General features: G+C 41.9%; 1 protein-coding gene across 2 annotated transcripts in view; it reads right to left on the bottom strand.

Annotated features, from left to right (window-relative positions):
• foxo3b (forkhead box O3b) overlaps positions 1-25,679 on the bottom strand; it is a 36,657-nt gene continuing 10,978 nt past the window's right edge. For both annotated transcript variants that reach the window (XM_020588297.1, XM_020588303.1), the window contains exons 3-4: positions 3,487-4,961; positions 1-3,000 (exon numbers count right to left, since the gene is read on the bottom strand). In XM_020588297.1, coding sequence (XP_020443953.1) covers positions 3,516-4,961 — 1,446 coding nt within the window. In that variant the 3' untranslated portion in view covers positions 1-3,000; positions 3,487-3,515. The remainder of the gene's footprint in view (positions 3,001-3,486; positions 4,962-25,679) is intronic.

Genomic DNA, 25,679 nt, shown 5'->3' with positions numbered 1-25,679 from the left:
GGAGCCTCACCAAGCTTTATTTACATGCGCACCATTTCTTATACAAACTAGATTACGATTCAAAATGGAATACACAGGAAAAATACCCACTAACATCAAGTCAATAAGAAACAAGATAATAAAGGGCAAAGTTCATAGGATGTATGGATGGAAGGTGGCCTGGGCCTCTTAACAGGGATGGAAAAGTTTCAAGAAAAGATAATAAAAAGCAAACGTCCAAGAGGTGATTAAGCTGTCTAGTGGTATGTCTTTTCTGTTTGTTTATTTGTTTCACATTGTGCTGCAGGTGTGTGTGTGGTTGTTCAGGTGATTGCTCAGGATTCCCTCTGCCAAAAGAAATGTTGCTCTGGAAAATGTTTGCCAGACAAAAGGTGAGAAATTCCAACTTGTTTAGATGATGCTTCAACCACATCAAAGTAATAACCGGCCACTCACTGAGAGCACCAGGACTTATGTCTACTGTACTCCATGAAGAATAAAACACGTGCAGAGCTGAGCAACTGCCATTAGGGAGGCTTTCCCTGCGTCTGTGTCAAGGTGCGCACACTCATAATAATAAAGCCATTATGCAGGAGGATGGTGCAAATGCTGCTCGGTAAGCCCTGATTTTAAAAAATAGAAAGAATGTGCGCTTTAGTGCTAAAGACACAAGGCTCCTCTCTGTATTACAATTTCTGTCAAGGGACAGCACTATTAGAAGGGTCAAGGAGTTAATACAGCTAGGTCATGCACTAAACCTCACATAACACATTAGATCATTCTAGCTGCCCATGCGCGCGCGCACACACACACACACACACACACACACACACACACACACACACACACTCCTCTGCCTTGGCCTCAAAGTGATATACAGACACCTGTACACTATTATACACAGTGGGGCATGCACTTCATGTTGCTACCCCGAACAGAGAAGGGGTACCAGGGTCTCCAGATGCTACAACAAAATCTTTCAAAATCGCTGGTAACAGTGTTCCCTCCTACCCGGCATGTAACTTTGTTCATTATTTCTTCATTACTTTACCTTCAGAGGTACACAGACTCTAAGGGTCAAGTACTACATGAGTATATAAGGACATACAGAGACTATATATGCATTTCACACAGTTCAAAATGCATTAATACATACATGCATACAGTCAGCTGTGTTGTATGCACCGTGAGGGATAGTAAGGGATTATAAACCCTTGTGAGATAAATTCAACAGAAATAAACTCCATAGATAAACACATACAGTACACACACACGTTAACAAGTACTCAGGAGACACAGGAAGTCACTTGCAGGAGCACCAGGCGTGCCCGTGAGGGGATGTGTGTATGTGAGTCACGAGTCCAACAAAAGGAGAAAAAGCTATGACAGCAAAACTAAAAATAACAGACCACACAACATCTTCCTCCTCTTCATCTTGATGGCTGAAAGTTCACAGGTTACAAATTACACAGCACAAAGCATTACTGTTTTTAATCAAGAAATGTTAAAATACCATTAGAATGTGACTTGATGTTACTAAAACGGGAAGCCTCCCTTTCCCCCCCTGAGTGATTCTATATATGCATAACAAGCCCCACAAGCTCATGACAAGAAAACAGCAGAGCTTAACACAGATCCCTGGTATTATTTTTTCTAAGTGTGTGTAATTCATACATGTGTGAGTGCATGTGTGTGCTGTGATTTGGCTGCCAGCATATCCTACTGTTTGTTTCAAGTAATTTGGCAATACACAGAGATAGCTTATTGTTTTACTCGAGAAACAAATGGCTTCTAGAGGAATGAGCCTAAAACCCTGCTCCCCCTGCCCTCTACAGGTCAACCTTGCCATGCTACAAGTGGTTGCAGCTTTGGCCTTCTACAAGTCATGGGTAAAAACAGAGGAAAAAAAAAAAATGAACAAACAAAATGTACGGCTAACTCTCAGGACAGGATTCAACATTGTTTTCTTAGCACCTGTTATGGTGTGGAAATGTTCACAACCCTAGTACACAGGTATTCATTTTGGCTACATCTTATGCTGTGATAAACAACTTCAACAGAACTCACCAGAAGATACGAAATCTAAGAAAAGACAAACAAGATCTACCCTCTTCCTTCTTGAACTTTGTACTACCCTGCACTGCACAAATATCCATAACAGAAAATCTCTTCCTCTAGTCTTATTTCTTTTTCTTTTTTTTTTACAATTAGATATACACAAAAGATAGAACATATTTTGTGTTATTCTAGTAATTGTAATAAAATGCTGCAGTAAATTTAATTGCAAGCAACTTATAAGAACAAAACTGGAAATGCATGGCATTAAATTACGAATTTTTAACTTCTAATAGTTTTGAAGTTTTTGTTAGCTGGGGCAAAGTGTTGGTTTGTCTGTGTGCGTGTTTGCATGTACTGTATGTGCAGCTGCTCAGTGAGTAAGATACTCCATTTCATCTTTTAAGTTTATCGATACAACATTTCTTTTAGTACAGACATTTATGATATGGAAATAACTGTGATAAAAGAAAATGTTTTTGAAATCACTAAGCGACAACAGAGGGATTTTTTTCAACATAACACATCCAGTGGTTTACCGGATCAGATTTACAACACATGATTTTTTTTATTTTTTTTCACTTTACACTTTTGTCTTCTTTTGTCTCCAAGGGGAACAACTCTTATTCAGTATTTGCTTACTATTTAGTCCTTGTATTTCACCTGAAACCCCTTCTGAAAAGCAGTGTCTTTTGATATCTGGTTGTGAAAGGAAAATTGCATAATTTTGTGGTGATTGTTTGACATAGCTTTCTTTGTTTCACAGGAGGCTTTGAGGACTGAAGTGCAGCATTTATAGAGTCTGTTGGATCATTCATGATTCATCAGTTTGGGAGCGAAGGTAAAGCTCTTGAGAGGAAGTATTCTTCTGTAAACACAGGGTTTGTATTTTATGTTGTGCTGATGGCAGGTTTGGCAAAAAGGATGTTGTGTGTCTGATCTTCTCTTGCACTACACAGTTCAGACCTGGAAAGAAAAAAGGACATGACAAGATCATGTCTGAGTAATCAAACATTTGTACTAGTGATGCACTGATCATCTCTGCTGGAGCAATACTAGAGCTGATACTGAGCTTATTACACGGGTTGGGTATTGGCCAAATGTCACCAATCCACAGTAAATACAGCTTTTTATACTGTTTTTGTTTTGATAAAAGCCTTACACAAGTATTACACAAATACTTGGCTGAAGACAATTTCATAATGTTAACAACAGTGATAAATATACAAGCTTAGATACAGCAGAATGTTGGAGTATGAATATTTCCACTTATACTATAGGTCCTAGTCTAATGTACACACTAGACAGAGACCCTTGCAGATTTTACATTTTGCCAAAAACAGTGTGGGGCAAATGTTGGATTGGTGCATCCCTAATTCCTACATCTAAATATGTTCACCTTCACTCATCATGTCCCATGATTTACCCATATAGACACACTGAAACACATACCTGCTCTGCTCCTCCCTGGCCTGACCCTCTCAGCCGGGTACCCAGCTCTGAGAGGTCTGCTTGGTGCTCGTGAAGTTGCCAACTCCATTCATGTTAGCCAGAGAGTCAAAGTTAAAGTCCAGACCATCAGCATCCATCAGCTCATTCCTGATGATGGAGTCCATGTCGCACTCCAGACTGCCATTGAATATGTCCAAGTCCAGATCTGTGGGGAAACGGTCCTGACAGAGCCCCCCGCTGCTGCTCACTGGTCCGTTCAGGAAGATCGAGGTGTCAATCTGCATGGAGGAAGACCCATTTCCTCCCAAGGGTGAGATCAGGAGCTGCTGCTTGGCACTAGCCAGAGTGTTAGCATCATTAGCTAAGTTCATGCTTCCATTTAAAGACCTCAGGGAGCTCTGGTTGTGGTTGTTGCTTTGCAGCATTTCTCCTTGGTTGCCTTGAAGTCCTCTAGTGGTCCCAAAGGTCATTATGGGATCACTGCGGAGCATGAGACCACGGCGGGAGTTCTGGGAAATGACAGCGGCAGCGCTGGCCTGTGACATCAGTGGGTCAGACTGGGTCATCATGACATCGCTGTGGCTATGGTTGTCAGAATTGAGTAGGTCTTGTAGTGTCTGGCTGCCAAAATGAGACATGCTGATGCTGGAGAAGGAGGTCTGCTTGTTCTCCTGGATGGTCTGCATGGGGGACGGACGAAGAGAGGAGCCTGTGGTGTTGGGGCCAAAGATGGAGTTATTGTAGCCATTACCCCCACCATTAGAGGAAGAGTTGGAGGAGGGAGAGGAGGTGGAAGAAGGTGTGCCTAGCCCATTGGGGTTGGACCCAAAGTTAAACCCTGAGGAACCATTTGGAGTGGTCTGAGTGGAAGAGCTTTGCTCCAGGTCGATGTTATCCAGCACCTCCATCAGTTCAACTGCGAGTCCATCATTCAGATTCATTGTCCCTGCCAAGTCTGCCAGTCGGGGTAGCTCGGTCGGCATGGCCTTCCCATTGGTCGCGGTGTTGCCAGGAGACAGTGCTCTGGCAGGACTGGAGTAGAACATAGGTGAGAGAGGGGGCTTGTCATCGGGCACTTCATCTAGCTCGGGGTTGGCCAAAATGGGTGAGAGGCGACCGCTCACAGTGCTGGCATTGGAGTTAGTACGGGAGCGGAAGTCTGTCCAGGTGTCCAGCTCCTCGCTGCTGTGTGACATTGGGCTTCCAGGCCACTTGGAGAGTCCTGATGGACTGTCTCTGCCACCTTCACCAGCTGCAGCGGCTACAGCCTGCAGAGCGGCCTTCTTCTTTGCAGCACGGCCACGGGCAGACTTGGTGTACTTGTTGCTGTTGTCCATGGAGACTGCACGGCGCCGAGGGGCCTTGCCACCCTTCCCTCCCTCGGGGTTGATCATCCACCAGGAACTCTTCCCTGTTCCCTCATTCTGGACACGGATGAAACGGCTGTGCAGGGAAAGGTTGTGCCGAATGGAGTTCTGTAACACAAGACAAAGGGAAGAGAATGCACTGAGCGACATGTGCAAAATTCTTTTGAAACATTTACTCAAACAATAACTGTCATCAGTATTGATCTGTTGTATTCTATCTTTCTTTTCACCAATACAACATTCAATGAATACCTCTCATTAAGTCCTACAGCACTGATCAATAAATCACCAACTATTGATTCTGCAGCAATGTAAACAGTTGCTCTCGGTAACAAGAGCCACAAACAAAGCAAAAAAGCCTATTCTTTCAATTGTTCAACCACTAAATATAGACAGGAACCTGTTACCATTCAGCAGCACTTAGCGCTCACATCTGCACTGTGTTCCCTGTAGGTTTTGTCTTGTAAGTATAAAAGAGAAAAGACAGACAGTGGTCTATAATGGAGCGTCTACTAGATTATGAATGACACACAAAGAGACTCTGTGTTGTGTAAAGAACACATTCTCTGTCAGATCATGTGTTTTTGCATGCCTGTGTGTGAGTCTTGGCTAGTGTGTATTGATCAGCTCTCTTTGCTAGCCCAGGAGGCTTGTTGTGTGTGAACTGGTGCATGTGACAGCCCCTTGTTGTTGTATTCACAACACAGAGATGTATATAGACATTAAAGGCCAAAACCACCAATGGCTTAGCTATTGTTGCTACACTACCAGCTTTCTCGTCAGGCAGACAGTCTTTCATATTGCAACTCATACTGTAGCAGTTCTAAACATATTTGAGCCACACTAGCTGTCTGGGCAAAGGGAGTGCCAAGGAGCCAGCTTTCCATAAACAGGTCAAACATTTGAGTGTGACTTCAAAGATTTACACAGCTACATGTGTGATTTCTGGTTCATGTAGCTTTTACAACCTCACATTTCAGTCCAACTAATCAAAAAAGTGCTAATCCTTTGTAAAACAGCTACAGTAGAGCAAGTGTGCACTGAGTCGTCTTTATAACATTTATCACACTCTCTTTTTCCTCTTCTTGTGCCCCACAACCCACTGAGGAACTTGTTGAATTCATTATTTTTACCTCAATCTCCTTCTCTTTCCGTACCCCCTCCCTCTTCCACAGTTTCTGTTGTTTCACAAACACATAGCTCTTACAGACCCAGAGGGACTCTGGGGGCTATGCTACATCCTCCCATATAAACAATCCAACCGCTCTCCATAACATGCACACATTTTTCCTCTCTGTTATCCTCCTATGTATATTATTACTCCTGAAAACAGAGAAGATTTCTGGGTTCCAACCAAAACCAAGTCAAAATGTTCTCGTTTTTGTGGGAATCACAATATTGTTTTTAATGAAGTGGTCCTGTCTTTCCTGGGCAACGGTTTACAGACAATTTGATCTGGATTGTTATTCTGGTCAAAAGCAGTTCAGTCAGAGATAATAGAAAGTAGGCTAAAGTTACATTTCTAAAATGCTAAATTGGCAAAGAAAGTTTGATCTCTGGGGTCAAACTGAACCTATGACCTTATGCGGGTGTGTATTTGAACATTTATGTGTTTGTGATCACCCGGTTTTGCATCTATAGCCTCTTGAGTGTTCAACAAAAGTTGTTTCTGCAGAACTGTGTGCTTTTTGTAACCACTAGTGTGCATTAGCAATCCATAAAAAGTTGCATGTAATCATGAATGGTGTGTGTATATGAATGCACATTTCCCAAGTGAGTGTGTGTTTATGTGCGAGTGTGTATTCCGTGCAATGAGGTAAGATGAGAAAAGATACCAGGGAGACCAGTGTTTATCCTCTGCCAGGATCTCTCGAGGCATCACGTAAGGCTGCTTTAGTACAGAACATTTTACAAACACAGACACACACACAAATCCACACACTAGCTAAATGTTTCCAGCTGCCAAGTAGATGTAAACAGTGGCAGAAGATACTTTTTAATGAAATAAAAGAGAGAACTTTTGGTGGGATGAATGAGAGCAGAATGAATGGAATGTGAACCTCCTTCTCCAGCTACTGTACACATTTACCTGCCAACACCTGACACATCATTGATCCTTCCTTGTTTCATCCTGCACCCTTTTTATCCCTGCAGTACCCACCACCGCCTCAGCTCACTACTCCAGCAAAGCCAATTGTTTAATATTTCTCTTTTCCATGCCACTGCTCATACTCTTCAAATGTCAGGTAAGATATTTCTGACTTGATGGTGCAGCAGTAAAGGGAAATGAAACATCTGCAACTGAAGCATGGACAGTGATTTTTAAAAAATCAAGTGGCATACTAGAGTGTGAATGAGTGATGGTGAGAAAGATACTCCATAAGGAGTTCACTAAACTACTGCTAAATACAAAAATATCTATCTATCTAACTAAGTGACATAGCTAAGTCCACTAGCTAGATCAGGTCACGCTGAGAGCAAAGGATTTAGTAGAACAGGTAAGTGCACTAAATCAAACAACATGTTGGAAGTTGTGGTGATGACACTGAAGTCATGGGACCCTGGTGTTGTTTGTTTATAGACTAACGATAGTGTTTTACTTTTTAGCGATTGTATTTGGGCTTCAAAAATCATAAAAGTTGTGTTAATTTGTGAAGATTATCTTACTGAACAAAACATTTTTGTTTGTCACGAAGCTTATTTTCTGCAATAATCCAAAACCCCACTGGCTTTTTGTCAAGAGAACTAGGGTGATGCCAACTTCCAAGGTTGGCCTACAGAAATACCTACAGCTCTCTATCGCTGTGTGAGTGGGATACTGTATGCTTACTACTGTACAGTGGCTCCTCTGGGGTATTCCCAAAGCCCATTAATAAAAACTGCTTACTGAGCTCTGATTCATAACTCCTACTATGCCCCCATCAGAGCTAAATACCATACTGTACTAGTGCACTACTACTTCATCTTGCAGCAACAACCTTCTAAGGGATAATGATGCTGTCGACACTGCCTGGCTAATTTGAGTTTTTTTGTTTTGTTTTTGGAATTCTCTTTCTCTCTTGACCTTAATTTCTCCTTTTTCTCTTTTGTACCCTCCTCATTCAGAATGAACACATCTGTGCTCACAATATAGACAGGTGAGTTAATGAGCTAAATTTGGGTTCATCCCTGTTTTTTTGTTTCTGTATCAAAACAGTGTGCTCCTCATGATAGAAGAATACAATAAGTAGTCACCAGTTTTGCTTTTAGAGCAGACTACTAGGCTAGCAGTAGCCTTTTGAATAATTTCTCTGATATCATAAACTTGGTCTATTCATGAGACTGATTATCCAGGTTCCCCAGCGCTGCATTATTGAAGCCAACCATCTCAAAGTAGCCTGACATAGCTGAGCTTGCTTCGTGAGACAGGTCCCAATTGTATGTGCGTGTGTGTGTTGTAGTGTGCGCACCAGCTGCAGCCAGAGCTCGGGAGCACAGAGGCCTTTTTGTCCATCAGCAACATGTGGGAACAATTAATCACTGTCAGCAACCATGTTAGGAATCTCTTTCTCTCCTTTCCCTCATAATTCTGATTTTTGAAAGGTGCATAGGTGGGAACTCATATGTTTGCTTTTATGTAAGTCCGAATGTGGAAGGTGTGTACATTGAATTTTTTAAGGAGGCACTTTAATGAGATTTACAGTGTACTGTGATGAAATTAAGTCAGATTATTACAACAGATGTATGGTGTAAATGTAAAGAAATCAGCACTGCTTGAGGTCATTTAGAAGCAGATTCCTCTGATTGGTCCAGAGTAGCCTGTTCCAAAGATTGCTTTCTAATTGGTTGTAGCTGTGAGTTCCAGCAGTGGTGATTGGTGGAGTTAAACTGGTTTGCGTAGCCAGGCAGTGCAGAGAAAGGATAGTCTGCCCAGTGTTGCAAGTGTATTTCATCACCCAGCTACAGCACATATCTGAACTCAAATATATGAACTGGGTCGGTTTCTCTCCACCAGGTTCCTGTACTTTGCGTGAACCTGAAAGAAACATTTCATTAGCCAGCCCAATCCCATCTCAACCTTCCTTGCCTTTAGGAGTAAGGAAATACAGAGCAGAAACATGCTCTCAACACACACACACACACACACACACACATACAGTTCTTCAAATGTAGTGCTACAGGAAAGCATTGGTTCAGATGATTATATGGTAAATCCAAATTATCTTATTTGACCATTCCTCATTATTTGCTTCTCGAGCCTTGCTCAATCCGGAAGATGTTCTAGTCTGCCATCTTGAAGGGTGTCCCACAGCTCTTAGTTTTGCTTTGAGGAGCGAGGCTCGAGGAATGTGGAGGCTGCCTGGAGGAGCCATACATGAGGATACATGAGACCATCCTTTGCAGAAGTCTTATGGGCCAACATACTTCTTTATCAGTTGGTGATTGAACACTTCAGATGAAAGATTGAAGGAAAAGACATCTCATGTCTGTAAAAAGATTTCCTCAATCCCTCTCTCCTATTTTCTCTTTGCATCTTTTCCTCACATCTTATGTCAGAGGGACTAAGCCAAAAGAAAAAGGCACAAATGAGGGAAACACAGGTGCAATTAAGGGAAATGGGATTAACCCATAGTGTCATGGGACCAGAACACAGCACTGAGTCAAAGTGCTTTGAGGTTGCAGCTCTTGCATCACACTCCTTAGCCTCTCCCCTCCAGTGGTGTGATTGGACAGACTGTGAGCGTCACACCTCTGGTGTACCTAACCATCCACTGACAGCGTCTGTGTGCATTAGAGTCCTGGCCAACCATATCCACCATTATGTAAACCAGCAATAATCTGAGTCTTATGTCAACAGCTGGGTCAAGCGAAAAGTATCTTTGTGTAAGCAAAAGATAGGTAGCACCCTAGCAAATGAACAATAAATGAAAATAAATATTACAGCCAGACAGATATAATGGTGCACCTTATAATTTTTTAAATATGAAAAATGGCTAAGAGGTAAGAACAAATTGTGGGACTTATACGTTATACGTTATACGTTAATTTGCAAGGTCCCTCAAATAAACTAAACAAAGCTGCAAATGCAAATTGAAAATTGTTTAGAGAAATTTAACTTTTGTTGTAGTGACAAAACCGGTATAAATATATTAAGCTTAAACTTTTGTAGTCTTTTCAATAATTCCCTAATATTGTTTAATAGCACAAAGATGTGTAACGTACTCATAATTCGTATTTGGAGAAATAAATTTCTAAAGCTATGAAAATAACTTCTGAGATGGTTTATGCTTAAGAATTTACAAAAAACAAGTTTTGGAATTTCTTCATTGAAATAGTTTGCTGTCACATCAGTGTCACCCTCAAAGGCTGTGACAAAAGGTTTGGCAACAGGTCTGCATGTATATATAAAAACAGACGAATCCTGTTTATTTTGCTGAGATGAGCAGTGAAAGTAGCGAGGTAGCGCGAGACAGGTGTAGACATGTAGGTCTTTGACACACAAGGCGATTTATAAACAGCCTGGCTGGTCTGTGCTAACACTGCAGAGAGAAGATGGTTATTTATACTGTGACCCTACACAAACACTCACAAAACATTTGGTCCAGGTTCCAGCAGCCCCGAGCGCTGGACTGCAGACAGAACATTCCATTCTCTTCAATCATATATGCGTTTCCCTGCCAGCAGCTGGGTGTCTCTCACAGCTTGTGTGTGTTTAAGTTGTATTTATGTGTGCACACTGGACAAGGATTTGGAGCTCGCCAGAAGAAACTCTAGCACCCCATTCTGCTCTTACTACACTCTTGCTCCTCTTACGTTTTCATGTGAATGCAGAGAGAAAAGCAGACTTTCATCAATTCAAGAAACAGATTTTTATTCTTTGTCTTAAGGGTCTCGTATCCAGTCTACAATACTTTACTGAAACTGACAAATCCATTAGCAATATCAAGTTTCGCTTAGAATTAAAGTTTGTGAACACACACACAGAAACATACACAGTACCACAGAGCCTGCTCCTGTCATTACTGAGACCTTACTACTGCAAACTCCCTCTCTTGTCTCTCTATCAGAGTTCCTCTTCTCATTTTTTGGATCCAAGGTGTCCTGTGGCCACATGCTCTAACTCCTTGTTTACTTTTACATTTCATCCAATCACTTGGCCTTACATGGGGGAGTTGGCCCATCCATCCCACCTCAAACAGCCAATCAGTACAGGCTGGGACAAAGGCATGATTAGTTGCATTTGTCACCCTAATAGGGTGTCAGCGGGTCAGTGTTTTCATCAGTACCGATTTCTGTGGCAGATGGTCACGTGGGAAGTTAAGTACACAGACACTGCGAGGAGGAGCAGTGATATGAAAAGCACAAAGCAGCTGGGATGCTTAAACAAGTTTTCTATTCATAAACACTTGAAAACATCTCAATACTGTACATGTTAATGTACTGTACACTTTGCTCTGGGACATCACACCCTGCTGGACTTTATCATCCCAAGTTTCAGGACATTGAGTCCTTAAGATACGGAGCAGCTGCTCCTCCCTAGAACGCACACGAGTACACCAACAACAAAACATCTCAGTGGAGACTAAGACAGAATACTCAGAAACAGGAGCAGAAACAGACTTGCAAGAACCAGATGACAAATGTTTCAAAAACTCCCTTAGTATTCTATGTAGAGTGTAAGTTGGAACCACACCTAAATGCTGTACATGTTGATAAGCCTGAATTATATGACTTTAATCTTTTGTCATGACAGGACAAATGCATGTCTGTTTTTAGCCATATCATATGACTTGTCATACTGATCCTGTAAATTCAAGCATTACCTACAATGGCATACACTGTAATTATAGTTTAAAAGGGGGAAATGGACCATTTTATACAGCCCAAACACTCTGACCATATAGTAAAAAGGGCTGAAAATGGAGCATATTTATTATACAGCCTGCATACATTCACACTGTCCTAAAGGAGCATTTCCCCAAATTTTCAATCTGGTACAACCAGATATGTTAAAGGGACAGTTACTTTAGTAGAGATGGTAATGCAGCAAACTATTATTTCAAGTTATATATATTTGCATAATGCCTAGCCTTTCTTGCACATCATACATTCATCTTAACATGACCTTTTAGAATGGCCACTGAATCTATCAAACTGGAGCCATTATAAAATAAAAAAGGCAACACCTTACAATAAGTCTACAAATCATATACTTAAGGTTTAACTAAGGCATGATTCATGATAATTTAATGCATGAGCTACTGCAAGAGGTATCATGAGTTCCTATTACTCATTAAACAAAGGTTCATTTCAGACCCATGCATTTGATCAAGAGAGTAGTAATGGGAATATGAAACTGTGTTTTTGCAGAAATAGTGTAAGTGGTGTGTAACATGGCAAATATAAAGATTGCTGGCATTTTATTACTGTCCTTTTTATAATGGTAAATGTGACTGCACCCCCTATAAATGTGACAAATCCATACATACATTTATACAGTACATGCATACAAGTGGGTCATGTAGCAACAGGCAAACAAAAACAACACATCCGTCAGGGAGCAATAAACAAAAACCAGGGAACCAAACTAACAATTATCAAACAGAGCCCACAGATGAAGCAGGGGAAAAAAAATCACAACTTACAAGAGTCCAAAATAAAACAAAAAGCGCAGGCAACGCAACCAACCAGGTGTGGCGATCTCAAAGGGAGCACAGGAGACAGGAACAGGGGAGACATGGGAACCAGACTAAGGGAAGGGAGGAGGATATAAAAACAGGAGACCAGGCAGTAACGAGCAGCAGGTGGAAGCAATGAACAGAAATTGTGCACTGGGGTGAAGCTGGGGCAGGTGAGGTGACATAGGACAGGAAACTAACCAAAATAAAAGCACAAAACAGGAAGCAGGACACAAACCACAACAAAGTGCTATTGTGCTTACAGAGAGGCTGAAATGCATGGGTCCAAAATGACCCTCTGTGTCACTGGAATGCAGCTAATTTGGTGGGGATACAATAAATGTATGAAGTAAATGTAAATGAGAATTCCTTAACTGATGCTCTGTTAAAAAAAAAAAAAAACTACCTCTGCTGTTTTACCGTCTGTTACATTATATGTAAATCTGCTGCTGACTGTTTTTTTGCTGGGATATCTGCTGCTGTTGGTCATTCACAATACTGTCCATGTATACCTCATATGCTATTTGCACCTCATCACCAACGCCCTGGTGATGCTGAACCATCTGACAATCTCCTATTATTGTTTTGCACTACTGTCACTGACTGTACACGGTTTTGAGTCACAGCTTATCGGCTGTACCGTTTAGATTTCTCCTAATTACGTCAATCCAGTTCTTATTCTATTCTATTTTTATTCTATTTTAGTTCCTAAATGCTATGGCACCCAATATTGGTGAGAGAGAAACGGTATTTCAATTTTCTGTATGTCCTGCACATATGGTGACTTGACAGTAAAATCCTTGAACCTTAAGCGCTGCGCTAATCGCAGAAGGCTGCACCGACTTGATCATTTGTAAATTGAGAATAACAGGAGCTCATGATACAGCTTGCAGCAATTTATGTATGCATTAAATCATCATGAGTCATGCATTAGTTAAACATCACTTACAGTAAGTATTTGAAGTGTAACCATAAAAAATACACATCGTATACATATCTGAAGGACACTTTAGGCGACCTGCCAGTCAATAAATACAACTAGAGGGGACAAGCTCTTAATACAGTCGGAGACAGACTGCTAGTGGATTTAAAATAATGTATGTGAAGTGTGAAATGAATCCTTTTGGGTTTGTCTGTGGGGTTGGGTTGACAGATCCTCTGGCCCAGCATGATGATGATGCTGTGGTGATTGGCAGCCTGCCCTTTTGAAGAACGTGAAATATTTCACCATCTGACATCTGAAAATAGAGCGGGACCAGAGGGCAAGTCTGCTAGTGATGATTATCATATTTATCCCAGTGCACGAGTGTGCTGATGACAGAAGCACTCTAATACACACAGAGTAGCTAAGCACAGTGGTGTGGTGGTGTATAAAGCACATTAACGTATAGAGAGAGGGATAAAAAGACAGGAGAGTCCAACCAACAAATAATCCTACAGGTTGTCTATATTAACAGGTGATTAAAAACACCTTCAGTATGTGTGTGTGAGAGAGAGAGACCGGGAGACATGGAGAGAGACTGAAGACAGAGGTAGATAAAGAGTGGAGGGGGGCAAAGAGGCCACCCCCTGTATATAGACTAGCATGGTGTCTGCATGATTAATTACATCTCTTTGCAATATGAGCAGCACAGGGAAGTGTGTGTGCGTGTGTGGGAGGGGGGACAGAATCATTCATAATTATCGAGAAGGGGGATGTTGCTATTACTGTGGGAAGATACAGACTGGGTGACAAGGAATGCATTTGGGAAATGAGCCCTGCTATCTACACCTCAGCCCTCAGACCTATTTCAAGGGCAATGGAGTAGAGATATGGGAAGATTTATTTTTGGCATTTAGGGCTCAAAGGTAAAAGTCCTGTTCATTTTCTGCACTGACAATGTGACTTTGGAATATGGAGTACCTCCTTGGATGGGCAGGAAACCTCCTGGTTAAACCACTAAGCAGCTGTAGTAGGTAGCGACTCAGAGATAATCAGTTGTGATTCCCAAAATAAATCAAGGAGTGGGTATATCTCACAAGATAAATACAGAATTAAGAAAGAATAATTACAATTTTATCTGTGATATAGTTCTGTTATACAAAATAAATTTTTGTATAACATAATAGTTATACATTGTTAGATTTTTTTCGTGTTTGTGAAATACTGGATACTTTCACCTTTTGAGGTCTCTAAAAAGCCTTTAAATGAAATGGTATGAAAAGGAACATTTTACTATTAGGTTGAAATTTCACAACTCATGTCCACACTAAAGCCATAAAGTACACAAATTAGACTTTGCTCCATTTTATGGGGACACAATCTAAGAAGGCCGGGAATCCCTGCCTTACATAATCACTAGGACCACCAACATGCATGGCTGTTATTATACTGTCAGGGTTGAATGACTATTGTGAAGGAATTAAAGCCATTGAAACACTGAGAGCAGGGGTCTGCTCTCTTCATAAACTCTTTGCACTGGAGTAAAGTCTGATACACACTTGAACTCCAAAAGAGACACACCTTTGCTACTGACTGTCACTGTGCATTTCAGCATGTCCACATGTCATTAACTTGTGTACTTTATCTATTTGTTCTCAGTCTGTATGTGTGTGAGAGAGAGAATGAGGTGTGCTGTCTCTGATCCGGTGTTTCCACAGCCTGCTTAATGCCTTGGGGCCATATCAAGGTCACACTCACTGGTTTTAGTTTGGGTTGAGGACGGGTTGACTCACTTTTTCTCATTTGTTGACATGTGCAGTTTAATAACCTCTCAAACCTTCAATTAACTCAGCTGAAGGCGAGCTATGATCTCACTGAGACAGATTATGGCGATAATAGCATTACACATAATCATGTTGACTAACTAAAGACGAAATCCACATTGAACCAGATTGTTTAGAAGCAGCAATGGGCTGTTTTCTTGTTTGCACGTGTGTATTCATGTGCATTTTGAGTTTTGGTGCAGCAGCGGAGTTCACATCTGGTTTGGATTAGTGTCGGAGCCCCACTGGTGTTCATGGGGCTCTTCACTCCAATGGTGCTAAAAACAGATATGATACACAGTACACACTCTGTCACACACACACACGCACACATGCAAACCAGACCACAAGCCAATGATTTTTTCCATATGTTGTACCATGACATACACTTAAAAGGATCATTTTGCTTTATTACAACATGGGGTTTATTTTCTTAGTGTTAGCTATCATTCCTCGCTGTAATAAAAACAGAATCATCAAGTTAATGTTTGAGATCTAGGAACAGTATAACATTCAAAAGACATCCAACATGGCAAGAAACAATCAATCATGGCAAACAGATGATAATCAAACCCCAAGGTTAGCTAAAATTATTTTGACGAGAAAACAAAGGCAAACCATAATCTAGTCTACCCAAACTGTTCACCGTAAATACCCATCTCAGTTTAATCACAGCCACCCTAGTTCAACTGTGACCTACCACACCTACTGTAGCTGTGGTTTAAGGAATAATTACTGATATTTGCGGTGTGCTCCTTTTCCATTTCACCTCCAAAAGAACGAAGTATAGTGCTTGGCTCCTCCCTCAACCCCACACCACATGTGTAAATGTGGATTGTTGGGTTTGGAAAGTTTCATAAATGTTCGGACATAGCCCCTCCATCCGAAGTCAGAACAGTGTGGGGAGAGGGTATTTATGAAGCTATACATTCATCTGACAAGCAGTTCAGAAGGAGCATATGTAGCCAAGGCGTCATCTTCAGAATCTAAACCAGTTTGAGCTTTGAGTCTGCTGGTTTAATAGTGAGCTGCTGGTATCAATGAGAACACTTATGAAGAAAACTGGACTTTGTTTTCTTTCAGTATAGCTCTGTTTCTCTCAGGCTCTATTGGTCAGTTTAACTTGGCTGACCTGATCTGCCAAGCAGATCTGCACTAGAAAGTGTTTTCATTTGATCATATGTGCTTTGGTGTGTCTGTGTGTGTGTGTGTGTGTGTGTGTGTGTGTGTGTGCCTCATTCGCTGCTAGTGTCAGCACTTCTAGGCTTGTCAGCTCCTTTCCTTCTACAATCCAGCAGAGCAGCTGCAGATGGGGAAGGAGGTGGTCGTGGAGGTTTTTAAATACGCACATACACCGACACAGTGCATCTGTATCCTGGGTGTCTTTTTTTGTGTTTTTTTTTTAAACACAGAGTGAGAGTCTAACCTTTACAAGGCAAACACCCAGTGGCTGACACAGATGCACACACACATACCTACTGTTAAAACACACACTAGCTGCACAAACACACACCTTGGGAGAGTTTTCTCCCAGCAACAGTGAGCCTCTTCCTCAGGCTCTGGCCCTCTGAGGACTCACATGACTTCCTGCTTTGAAACTAAAGGAAGGAGAGCAGGAATTTTCCTTCACTCTGCACTTATTCTCTTATCCTGGCCTGGGTTTGATTGTTTCTGCAAGAGCTTTTCATTGTTTGTCTCAAAGTGTGATTTCACCTAAATGTTCGTCTGTCAGCAACCACTACTTCACCAGAGGATGTCTACTGGAAACAGAGCTACCAGCATCAGGTGTTCCCAACAGCATTATAAAATCTTAATGAAGTACAACCAAAATTGTGACTACTGAATCTCTGCTTTAAAATCAAATGAATTCAAGAAATATTTTCTCCTGCCTGTCCTTGTCGCCTCTCTGTACTGTCCGTCCCGCCTCTCTCGTCTCTTGTTATTGCATCACTTCCTGTGAAACGGATCTCACTCTGTGAGCTGATGAAAGAACAGGATCCTTTGAAATTCTGCTCTCTAGAGCAAAGATATTGTTCTCTAACCACATAACCCACTTCACTAGTCTGTGTGTGTTTGTGTCCAGTATAATAATACCTGATTACATGTGTGCATCACTGGAGCTTCTGTGAGCGTGTATGAGCAAATGTAAGCTTTTGTTTATACAAGTTTACTTGTGAGTGTGGAGCAGGTTTCTGTTGAGCTTATTAATCATCGCCAACATAGAGGATGATAATATAGTGCCAAATTTGACTCTGCTGTGTCATCTTACGGTAAATCTACACATCTTCCTCATATTAATTCAGCCACTGTTGTATGTGTCTCTCTGTGTTTTTGTTTATTCCTCAAATTTTCATCTCCATAGCTTACCATGCTTACAATCCCTTTACTCTGAATGCAAATTGAAGCTTCAGTTCATATTATGTAGGCTTCTTCTGCACAGATTGGACCTTCACGGTATTGAATCAAGAGTTAAATCAGTCTCCTGGACTGAATGAAGCAGCGAGTGACTTTAAACTCAACCCTGATTTCATCTGTGCATGTGGTTGCTTGAGATAGGACATGAACTCTAAACAAACTTTAAACCACACATGTAGGAGGGTGAGCTGAGCAACACATAAACCAAACACACTCTCTGTTGTGCATCTTGGCTGTTTTTCTACTTTACTTTCTGCTCGTATGACACTTCTGCTCTTATTTACTGCCAAAAGCACCACAAAGTGTGTACTGAGTACTGTCAGTCCCTTATGTCTGCCCCTGTCATTAATGTTGTTTGGTCTGTCACAGTTGTTATCTACAGAGATTATTTACTGCAGAAAGTGACAAAGCAAGAAGCTAACAAAGGTCCAGGTTCCAACTGCGCAGCCAGGAAATTCAGTTAGGCTACTCTTTTGTGGCATTTTGTTTTTATTAAACAGTCCATGTAGTGACAGGAAGTCTGGGGGAGAGGGAGGACATACTGGAAGGGTTATGAGTCAGACTGCAATGAATTTTCAAATATGCATCTTTGTCCAAAGAGAGCCGCCACTCCTTCTCCACTCGTCATTTGCCCACTCCTCAGTTTTCTTTCTTTGCAGGCTACAACCAACCTTCAGGGCTTGCAAGCAAAGCTGTGCATTTCATGAAGCAAGCAATGAAGGAAATGAAACTGCTTATTTATCTTAATATACTGAAAGTTGTTGTTTTTCATCTCCTGGCTCAATATCCAAGCTCCACACACCTCCTTTCTGTTCTCACTGCTTGAAGTGGACTTTAGTGCCATGGTGACACTGCTGGAATTTCATTAAGCAGGGTCCAAGCAGACTGTATATTGTTATCATATCCCAGTATTTATTCTGGGCCCAATAGAGGCATGCACTTAAATATCCGCATGCTATAGGGAGTTATTTGGGGTATGAGCGTGGACCTTTGAGTCACACCTCACCAGGGGTAGAAAGGATTCAGCTGGGTACAATAGGCCCTCCTCTGCCTTACGTACTTCATCCTTCTCTCAGCTGCTTACAGGTTAGTGCTCCACATCATACATGACATTACACATAACCACAGGTCAGGTGAACAGAATCTTCTTCTGAATCCACATTGCTTCACCCTTCCTCTTAACTATGGTCTTTTCATCCACATACAGGATTTTGTCTTTATATGACCTCACCTGCAAAAAAACTAATTGTAGTGTGTGCATAAGCACATGTCTGTGTGTGAATTCAAGTGTCTTTGTGACCTTTTACAGGCTAAATTGAGTTTGGAGGAGGGTTAAGAGGGATGGAAGGAGATGGGAGGGAGGGACAGACGCACAGAAGGGTTTAGCTGGGGTCTGACCTCTCTAATCTGCTGTACAGGCTAATGAATGAGTCTCTATCATCTGGTTTAAACTCTTGTCCCATTCATCAGTTTTCTCCTTTCTTGTTATTTGTCTGTCCTCTCCCTTACAACTCCCCTTTTGTGATTATTTTTCCTCCTATTTTGTCCTTTCTCCACTCGCTCTGACATTCTCTCATTGCCCGTTTCTGTAGTTTTCTGTCATGTCCCACTCTTTTCTCTTCCTCTCTGAAAGGTCCTTTCTAAGTCAGCTCTCTGCACAAAAGCTGCATGGTGACACTAGCTGGCTGCAGGCCAACACTCCGCTCTTTCCCCCCCTTCTGTGTTGGTGAGCAGCAATCACTCAATCTGCCTCCCCTTTTCCTCCCACCTCTCTTTGTGTTTTTCACTTTCTTTTCTCCTAGGAGGCAGAGTGGGTAGAAAGTGTGAGATATTGAATGCTCGAATGCTCGCTTTCACACTCATATGCACACTGTGAGGTGAGAGCGGGGCTGTAGGGCTCAGTGCTTCTGAAAGGGGTGTGTCTTCTAATCTTTTGGAACTTCTGTGTGACGGCCTTGTAAACCCGACAGAAAAACAAATAAAGAAGAAAGGAAGAGTGGAGAAAGAAAGAGCTGACAAGCTTTTCAGATGAGTTGGCTTCTTTTTGTTAGTAGGCTCAACACCGCTGCTTCCACATGTTAAAAAAAAATTGGAAGGCTTTCTAATGAACGCTAGTCACGCAACAAGTTCACATAGATTCTGACAGCAAGTCTACGAGGAAGTAATATGAAGAAAGAGAGTGGTAGTATTGATGACAGGGCCACAAAGCTAACCATGAAATAAGTGAAATGATGAGCAACACAGGACATACTGCAGCCTGGGCAAAAAGTGGGTTCAGGTGTCCAATGTGTATGTCAGAGCAAAATCCAACTTGTAATTTCTACCTGTCTGAACTCACATGCTGACCTAACCCCAGTCCCTATGGTGCAGCACGTGAAGTCAGCAGCTGCCAGCCTCAAAATGACTGAAATAACCAAAGGAAAAGGGAAGTTATGGTGTTACATTACTTTGGTTGGTCTGTTGCTCATTTGCCTGGTCACAGGATCAAGAAGGGAAAGGGAGTTGAACTGGCTGTAGCTGTGTTGCAACATAGAAATCCAGTTTCTATGACTCGGTGCCAGTGTATAATAAATTATCTACATATGTGTAATAAAAACATTCTGTGCTCTTTTCACTGTGTATTGTATATTTGCCAGTGTTCTTCATAATAATCAGACTACGTGATGAAGTTTCAAGGTGTTGCATGCTTTCTCGGGTGTGTGTGTGTGTGTGTGTGTGTGTTTCTGTGAATATACTCCACTATTCCCTCTATACTTTTGAGGTCCAAAGGAGAAACTAGAAATGAAAGGAATAGTGTGACATTTTAAGAAATACTTGTATTTGCTTTTTTGTGGAGAGTTAGATGAAAAGCTTATATGTCTGTTTAATGCAAACCTGAAGCTAGGATATGGTTAGCTTAGTTTCCATAAAGACTGGAAACGGCAGTAAACTCTCTGAAGCTTCAGAGGTACTGGCAGATGTTATTACCTCTGAACAGAGCCAGACTAAGAGTTTCTCCCCACTTCCAGTTGGCCGACGCTTCACATTAAAATGACATTAGTGGCATCAGTCAACTCATCTAACTCTGTAAGAGCAAAAGTGCATATTTCCCAAAATGTTAAACTCTTCCTTTAATGGACGACACATAGCAGAGACTGCAGACTAGACTGTATTTAACCAAGGTCCTCACAGATATAATAATACAAATGTGACTGTTTGTGTTTCCAGGTCTGCTTATGTGTCAAGAGATGACATCACTGGACCAACCGGTATGGGACGATTTGATAGCACGAAGACTGCATGATCAGACTCTGAGTAAGCTTATGTGCATCTTTTGTTGTTTTTAGCTTGGTTTTCCCAGAATGCCCTGGAGTAAAAAGCCTGTCAGCTGTCCGGTCCTTCTGGAGTGATATTTCACATTAAGTGGGACAGTGGCTGGCTGAATAAGAGGGCAAAAATCAGGCAGAAATCACCCAGTCTATGTGTATGTATGCAGAGTGGGTGGGGACAAATTGCCTCAATCCACTATAATAAGTTCAAAGCTAGGGCAGACTGAGAAGAGGACAGACAGCCAGACAGACAAGATTTGAAAAAAAAAAAAACAGGTAGGGATGTACTTTAGTTCATGTGGGCAGGGCTATCGTATGAAATAATGGGCTTCTAATAAAAGAAAATGCAGGTGTGTGTATAAGGGAGAAAAGTGTAGATAAAGAGACAGGCAGACATGGAAAGGGAGGGGTGCAGAGAACACACATTGCTGCAGGGTGGTTTTAATGTTAAGTATGCAGACAGGCATACAGTATGTGTAGAGGGAGTACTAGAGTGAAGTGTACATGGCTTTATTTTGTCTGCTTTTCACAGTCTGCTTGTCTGGGTTAGGCTACTATGGGCAACGCCTAGGGAACACCACTTACAGGGGGTGCTTGAGTGTGTGTGTGCACTGTGGAAGAATTTGGGTTAGCCTGAATTATTCACTGGTGTAGTGAGTACAGCAGCACAGTTTTCCTCAGGCAGCACACTCAAAAAGCTGGAACTGGATGTGTGGTGTAGCTGAGGCAGGATTGCTGTTTGTATCAGTGGTTTACTGTGTCCACAAAGTCACAACCCAGCAGATTAGATAACCAAACGGTCCTCTATCTAAGTAGCTTGCAGTCTACAACCTTGTGAGGACACCCTGTGATCAGGGTCTGTGTGAAGAGCCTGCAGTTATCTCAAGCAGAGTTTGAGGAACAGGGTTTCTAGATGAAAATCAATCCATCTTCCTAATCTGTTTCCTTTTTTTTCCTCATTTCATACCACGTTTAGACAGAAAAAATAAATACCCTCTGCTGCAATATATGACAGGAGAGTTCTGTTTAAATAGTGTATGTGTATGAATGTGCTATTGCACTGGTGATTGCAACAGGGCACCCCATGTTAAACCATTCCCTTCCCCCACCTATCTCTGCTGTCCTTTTCCTTCTCCTCTGCCTCGCCTCCTCATCATCCCTTCCTCCTTTAACCTCCCTGCTTTGTTCCCTGCTTTCCTCTCTTGTCTCAAGTCACTCTGGGTTTGAAAGTTGGAACATGGCCAATTAACACAACGGTTCACCAAACCGAGGTGGTGGAGGAGGGGAACAGAGAGAGAGAAGGCTCACATCGCTATACACTGACCTACATACACTTCCACCCAGCTGACTGAATCCTACATTGAGGCCTGCGGCCAATCACGAGTGGGGGTGGAGTGCCAGTCAACCAATGGTGTTGTCCGCTCTCGGAGGAGCTCTTGCACTGTCTCCATACAGTTTTACCGTGGCAGAGAGAATGAGAGAGACAGGGAGAGAAAGGGTGATCTTTACAGGTGAGAGTCGCAGAAAATGAGTGAAAGAAAGAGACAGAAGGGGACAGGCTGAAGCTGAGAGGCAAAAAGTAGAAAGCTGGAGGAGGATGGGGGCCAAATGTGGCTCAGACAGACCAAAAATAAATGGTTGTTCCTTCCTTGTTTGCGCTTGGCCTCAGTGTCTTATGGCACTACACAACTGCAGGCAGATCAAGGTGAAGACTGGCTAATGCTAAAGAGTGGATTAATGCCTCATATCTGTCCTCGCTCCTTCCAGAGCTGTTTCTGCTTGCCTCTTCTGAGCCTGAGAAGTTTTCTCTACCCCCCTCACTCTAAAATAGTCCACCAGCATCATGAAGAGCTAACCAAAGAATCTCAAAAATGGCACCATCTGTTGTTAGCATTTCCACAACATGTCACAAGGTTTTGATGATTTTTGTTTTTGCTTGACCTTTAGAGGCTCATTACTTGTATAATATACCTTGTATAACCTACCAGACCTGCTAAGCCCCATAATCCCATGATAAAGATGGGAACTGTTAGATTTTTCTATCTGTTCTCTGAATTGTTATTCTCCTACAAGTAAGAAAATACACTGAGCATTTGTGGACTTTGTGCCAGATAAAACAATCAATAAATGTGTATAAGATTTAGTGCAGATGTCTCTCACCCACAAACACACACACCAGACTACACACAACATGCACTTTCTACGCAACACACACACCTTTGACAGTGTGATGCCACCACAGAGAGGATGAGAGCATCCCTGGCACTGAGGGAAATGGAAAGTTCAACCTGCAGCCAACTAACCCCAGACACAAAAAAAAACCTTATGTAAGTGTTTTTATTTACATGCAACAGAAGTTGTATTTCTAGTATTTTCAACATTGTTTTGCTGTGACGGCAAAAAGGGAGGGAAGGAATCCAGTCTCAAAAGAAAGAAAATATAAAAACCTAGTAAAGCAAACTGGAGGAAAAGGAGGGGGCAGCACAGAGGTGCAGAGAGTCAGCACGAGGCACACTAACCCATATTTTAAAAGATGGAGGTTTCACAGCTCCCAACAGCAGAGCTAACCCTAGAAATTATAAATTACGAGAGGGAGGAAAAAGTCAGAAAACTGATCTACAGTGAGATATGAATTATTTGGTACGCAGAGGAAAACACATTTAAACATGGACACATATGTATGTGCTATGTTAGACTACATGCAAAAATGTTTTTCAACATCAGATCTGTATCTGGTTCACACGTCCTTGCTCATATGCACATGCAAACACACACTATGTTAATCAGACTAAAAGCTTTTCAGCCATACAATGATGTCACTGCACAGCGATAATCAACAATCCGGTCCCTGAGGATACAGTGGTCAGCACAGGTCTGTCCCACTCTAGTGATCTGCACATATAGCAGGCCTATTGGGGTTATGGGTCTTCTTGAATAATGCACACACTGACTCAAGTGCTCATATGAAAATTGATTCCTGACCAATATTGACCTGTCTACTTGGGGAAAAAAAAGAGCAGTAGTAAACTAGAGAATGGGGTCCGGGATAATTATACTGTATAATGAAAGCGAGAGCGGTGGAGAGCTGGTGCAACCCTTTGATTTGGATGGTTCATCATTACAGTGCACGCTCATTATGAAACAAGGCAACCTCACTAGAGTGTGTTGTACTGTTCAGTTAGAGTGTAGAAGTCTGTAAAGGAGGTACAGTACATTTCACAAGTTGTGCTTGTCTGAAATCCATCCCCCCATTGACTTTGGAACCAGGGAGGCTACACTTCATCTTTGTACTCTTTGTAAAGACTCTTGTTGTTCTCTTTGCATCCGTATGATTATTGAGTTAAACTGTTTTACAGTATTTTAGTGTGGAATTCTTCCTTGTTTTGTCAGTGGTTACAGTCGGCTATAGCATGCGAGACTTTTAGATATAGGGTGGGACTGCACATGCTGTTGGTTGCTTGTCCCTTCAGCCAGGTCACATGAGCTCCAACTTTGTAAATACCCCACCTCCGTCACCACCAATATGTTTAGAGAATAACAGAAAAGGAGGAAGAGAAGAAAAGAAGAACACATGAGACCCACTTTCATTTTCTCAACTCTCTTGCTTTAAGTCTTCACACATCATGGTATCCTGAAGGCTTCCTCCAGAAAGGAACGTGAGGATCTCTCTGGGGGAAAATGTACAACGACAGCTGAGGCCTGGGCTTTCCCTTGCACTAGCCTATCCCCCTGTGCTTACAGTGCTACATACACATGAGCCTATATATTCATAGTGAGCAAAAAGCCTTCAATAAATCAGGGCCCCTCCATTTTCAAATGCCTGAAGCAGCAGATGAAAAATAAAAAATGTGCACTAGAGAATGCCTCCCTCACTGGATGGTGCTTCTAATGAGTCGTACTACAGTGTTCTGTGTGTATGTACATGTTGAGTGTGTATACTGGTGCATGCTAGTTTTCCTCCAAATGTGCAGGTGTGTTTATATGTATATTTGCCATTCTGTCTTTGTCATGAAGCCATTTTGAGACCCTCCAGGTCTTGAGATCTGTTTGTTGGTACCAGTTACTTTCCTCAACAGCACTGAGGAACTGAGAGATTGATGGACAGATGGTTAAGCTTGTTGGGATAAAGACGCGGTGGGAGCAGGGGGATGAGCTACAAGTATGAAGGAATTACACATATATGCACCGATAATGCTTACGGTTATACAACCAGACAGGGTAAAGATGAAGGAATGGCTGAAGGACAGTGTGTCTAAAACACACATCTCTGAGCTGAGCAGTGCCCAATGTGCCTTGGGGGCTTTGGAGTGATTTCATGGCCCCATAAGCAATGAAATGTACAGAGCCAGACACACACACATACACACACACACACACACACACACACACACAATGGGCATTCTCTTTGCCCAGTTACCCGCATCAGATGAAAAAAAGTGTGGCACGTGGTGTGTGACAGAGAGGGACAGAAGAACAAAGATAAGCAAAGAGAGAAATGTGCTACAACATGCACTCAGGCTGAGTGCTCTAACTTTTCATAAAGCGTCCTTCTTTCCCTGTTATTAGCGCAAGAATATATCTCTAGCTTTTCTGGGTCAGTGTGGGAAGACTTCAGTAATTAAGTCTCAGAAAGTAATTTATGCCTTTTTAATCTTTGCTCAGAAACATATGCACAGGTTATTTTAAAACCAGATACACTC

The sequence above is a fragment of the Monopterus albus genome, unplaced genomic scaffold (genome assembly GCF_001952655.1).
Source record: "Monopterus albus unplaced genomic scaffold, M_albus_1.0 scaffold9.1, whole genome shotgun sequence".
Lineage (NCBI taxonomy): Eukaryota > Metazoa > Chordata > Actinopteri > Synbranchiformes > Synbranchidae > Monopterus > Monopterus albus.
The sequence above is the reverse complement of the archived record's forward strand: the minus strand, read 5'-3'. Positions and strand labels throughout refer to the sequence as shown.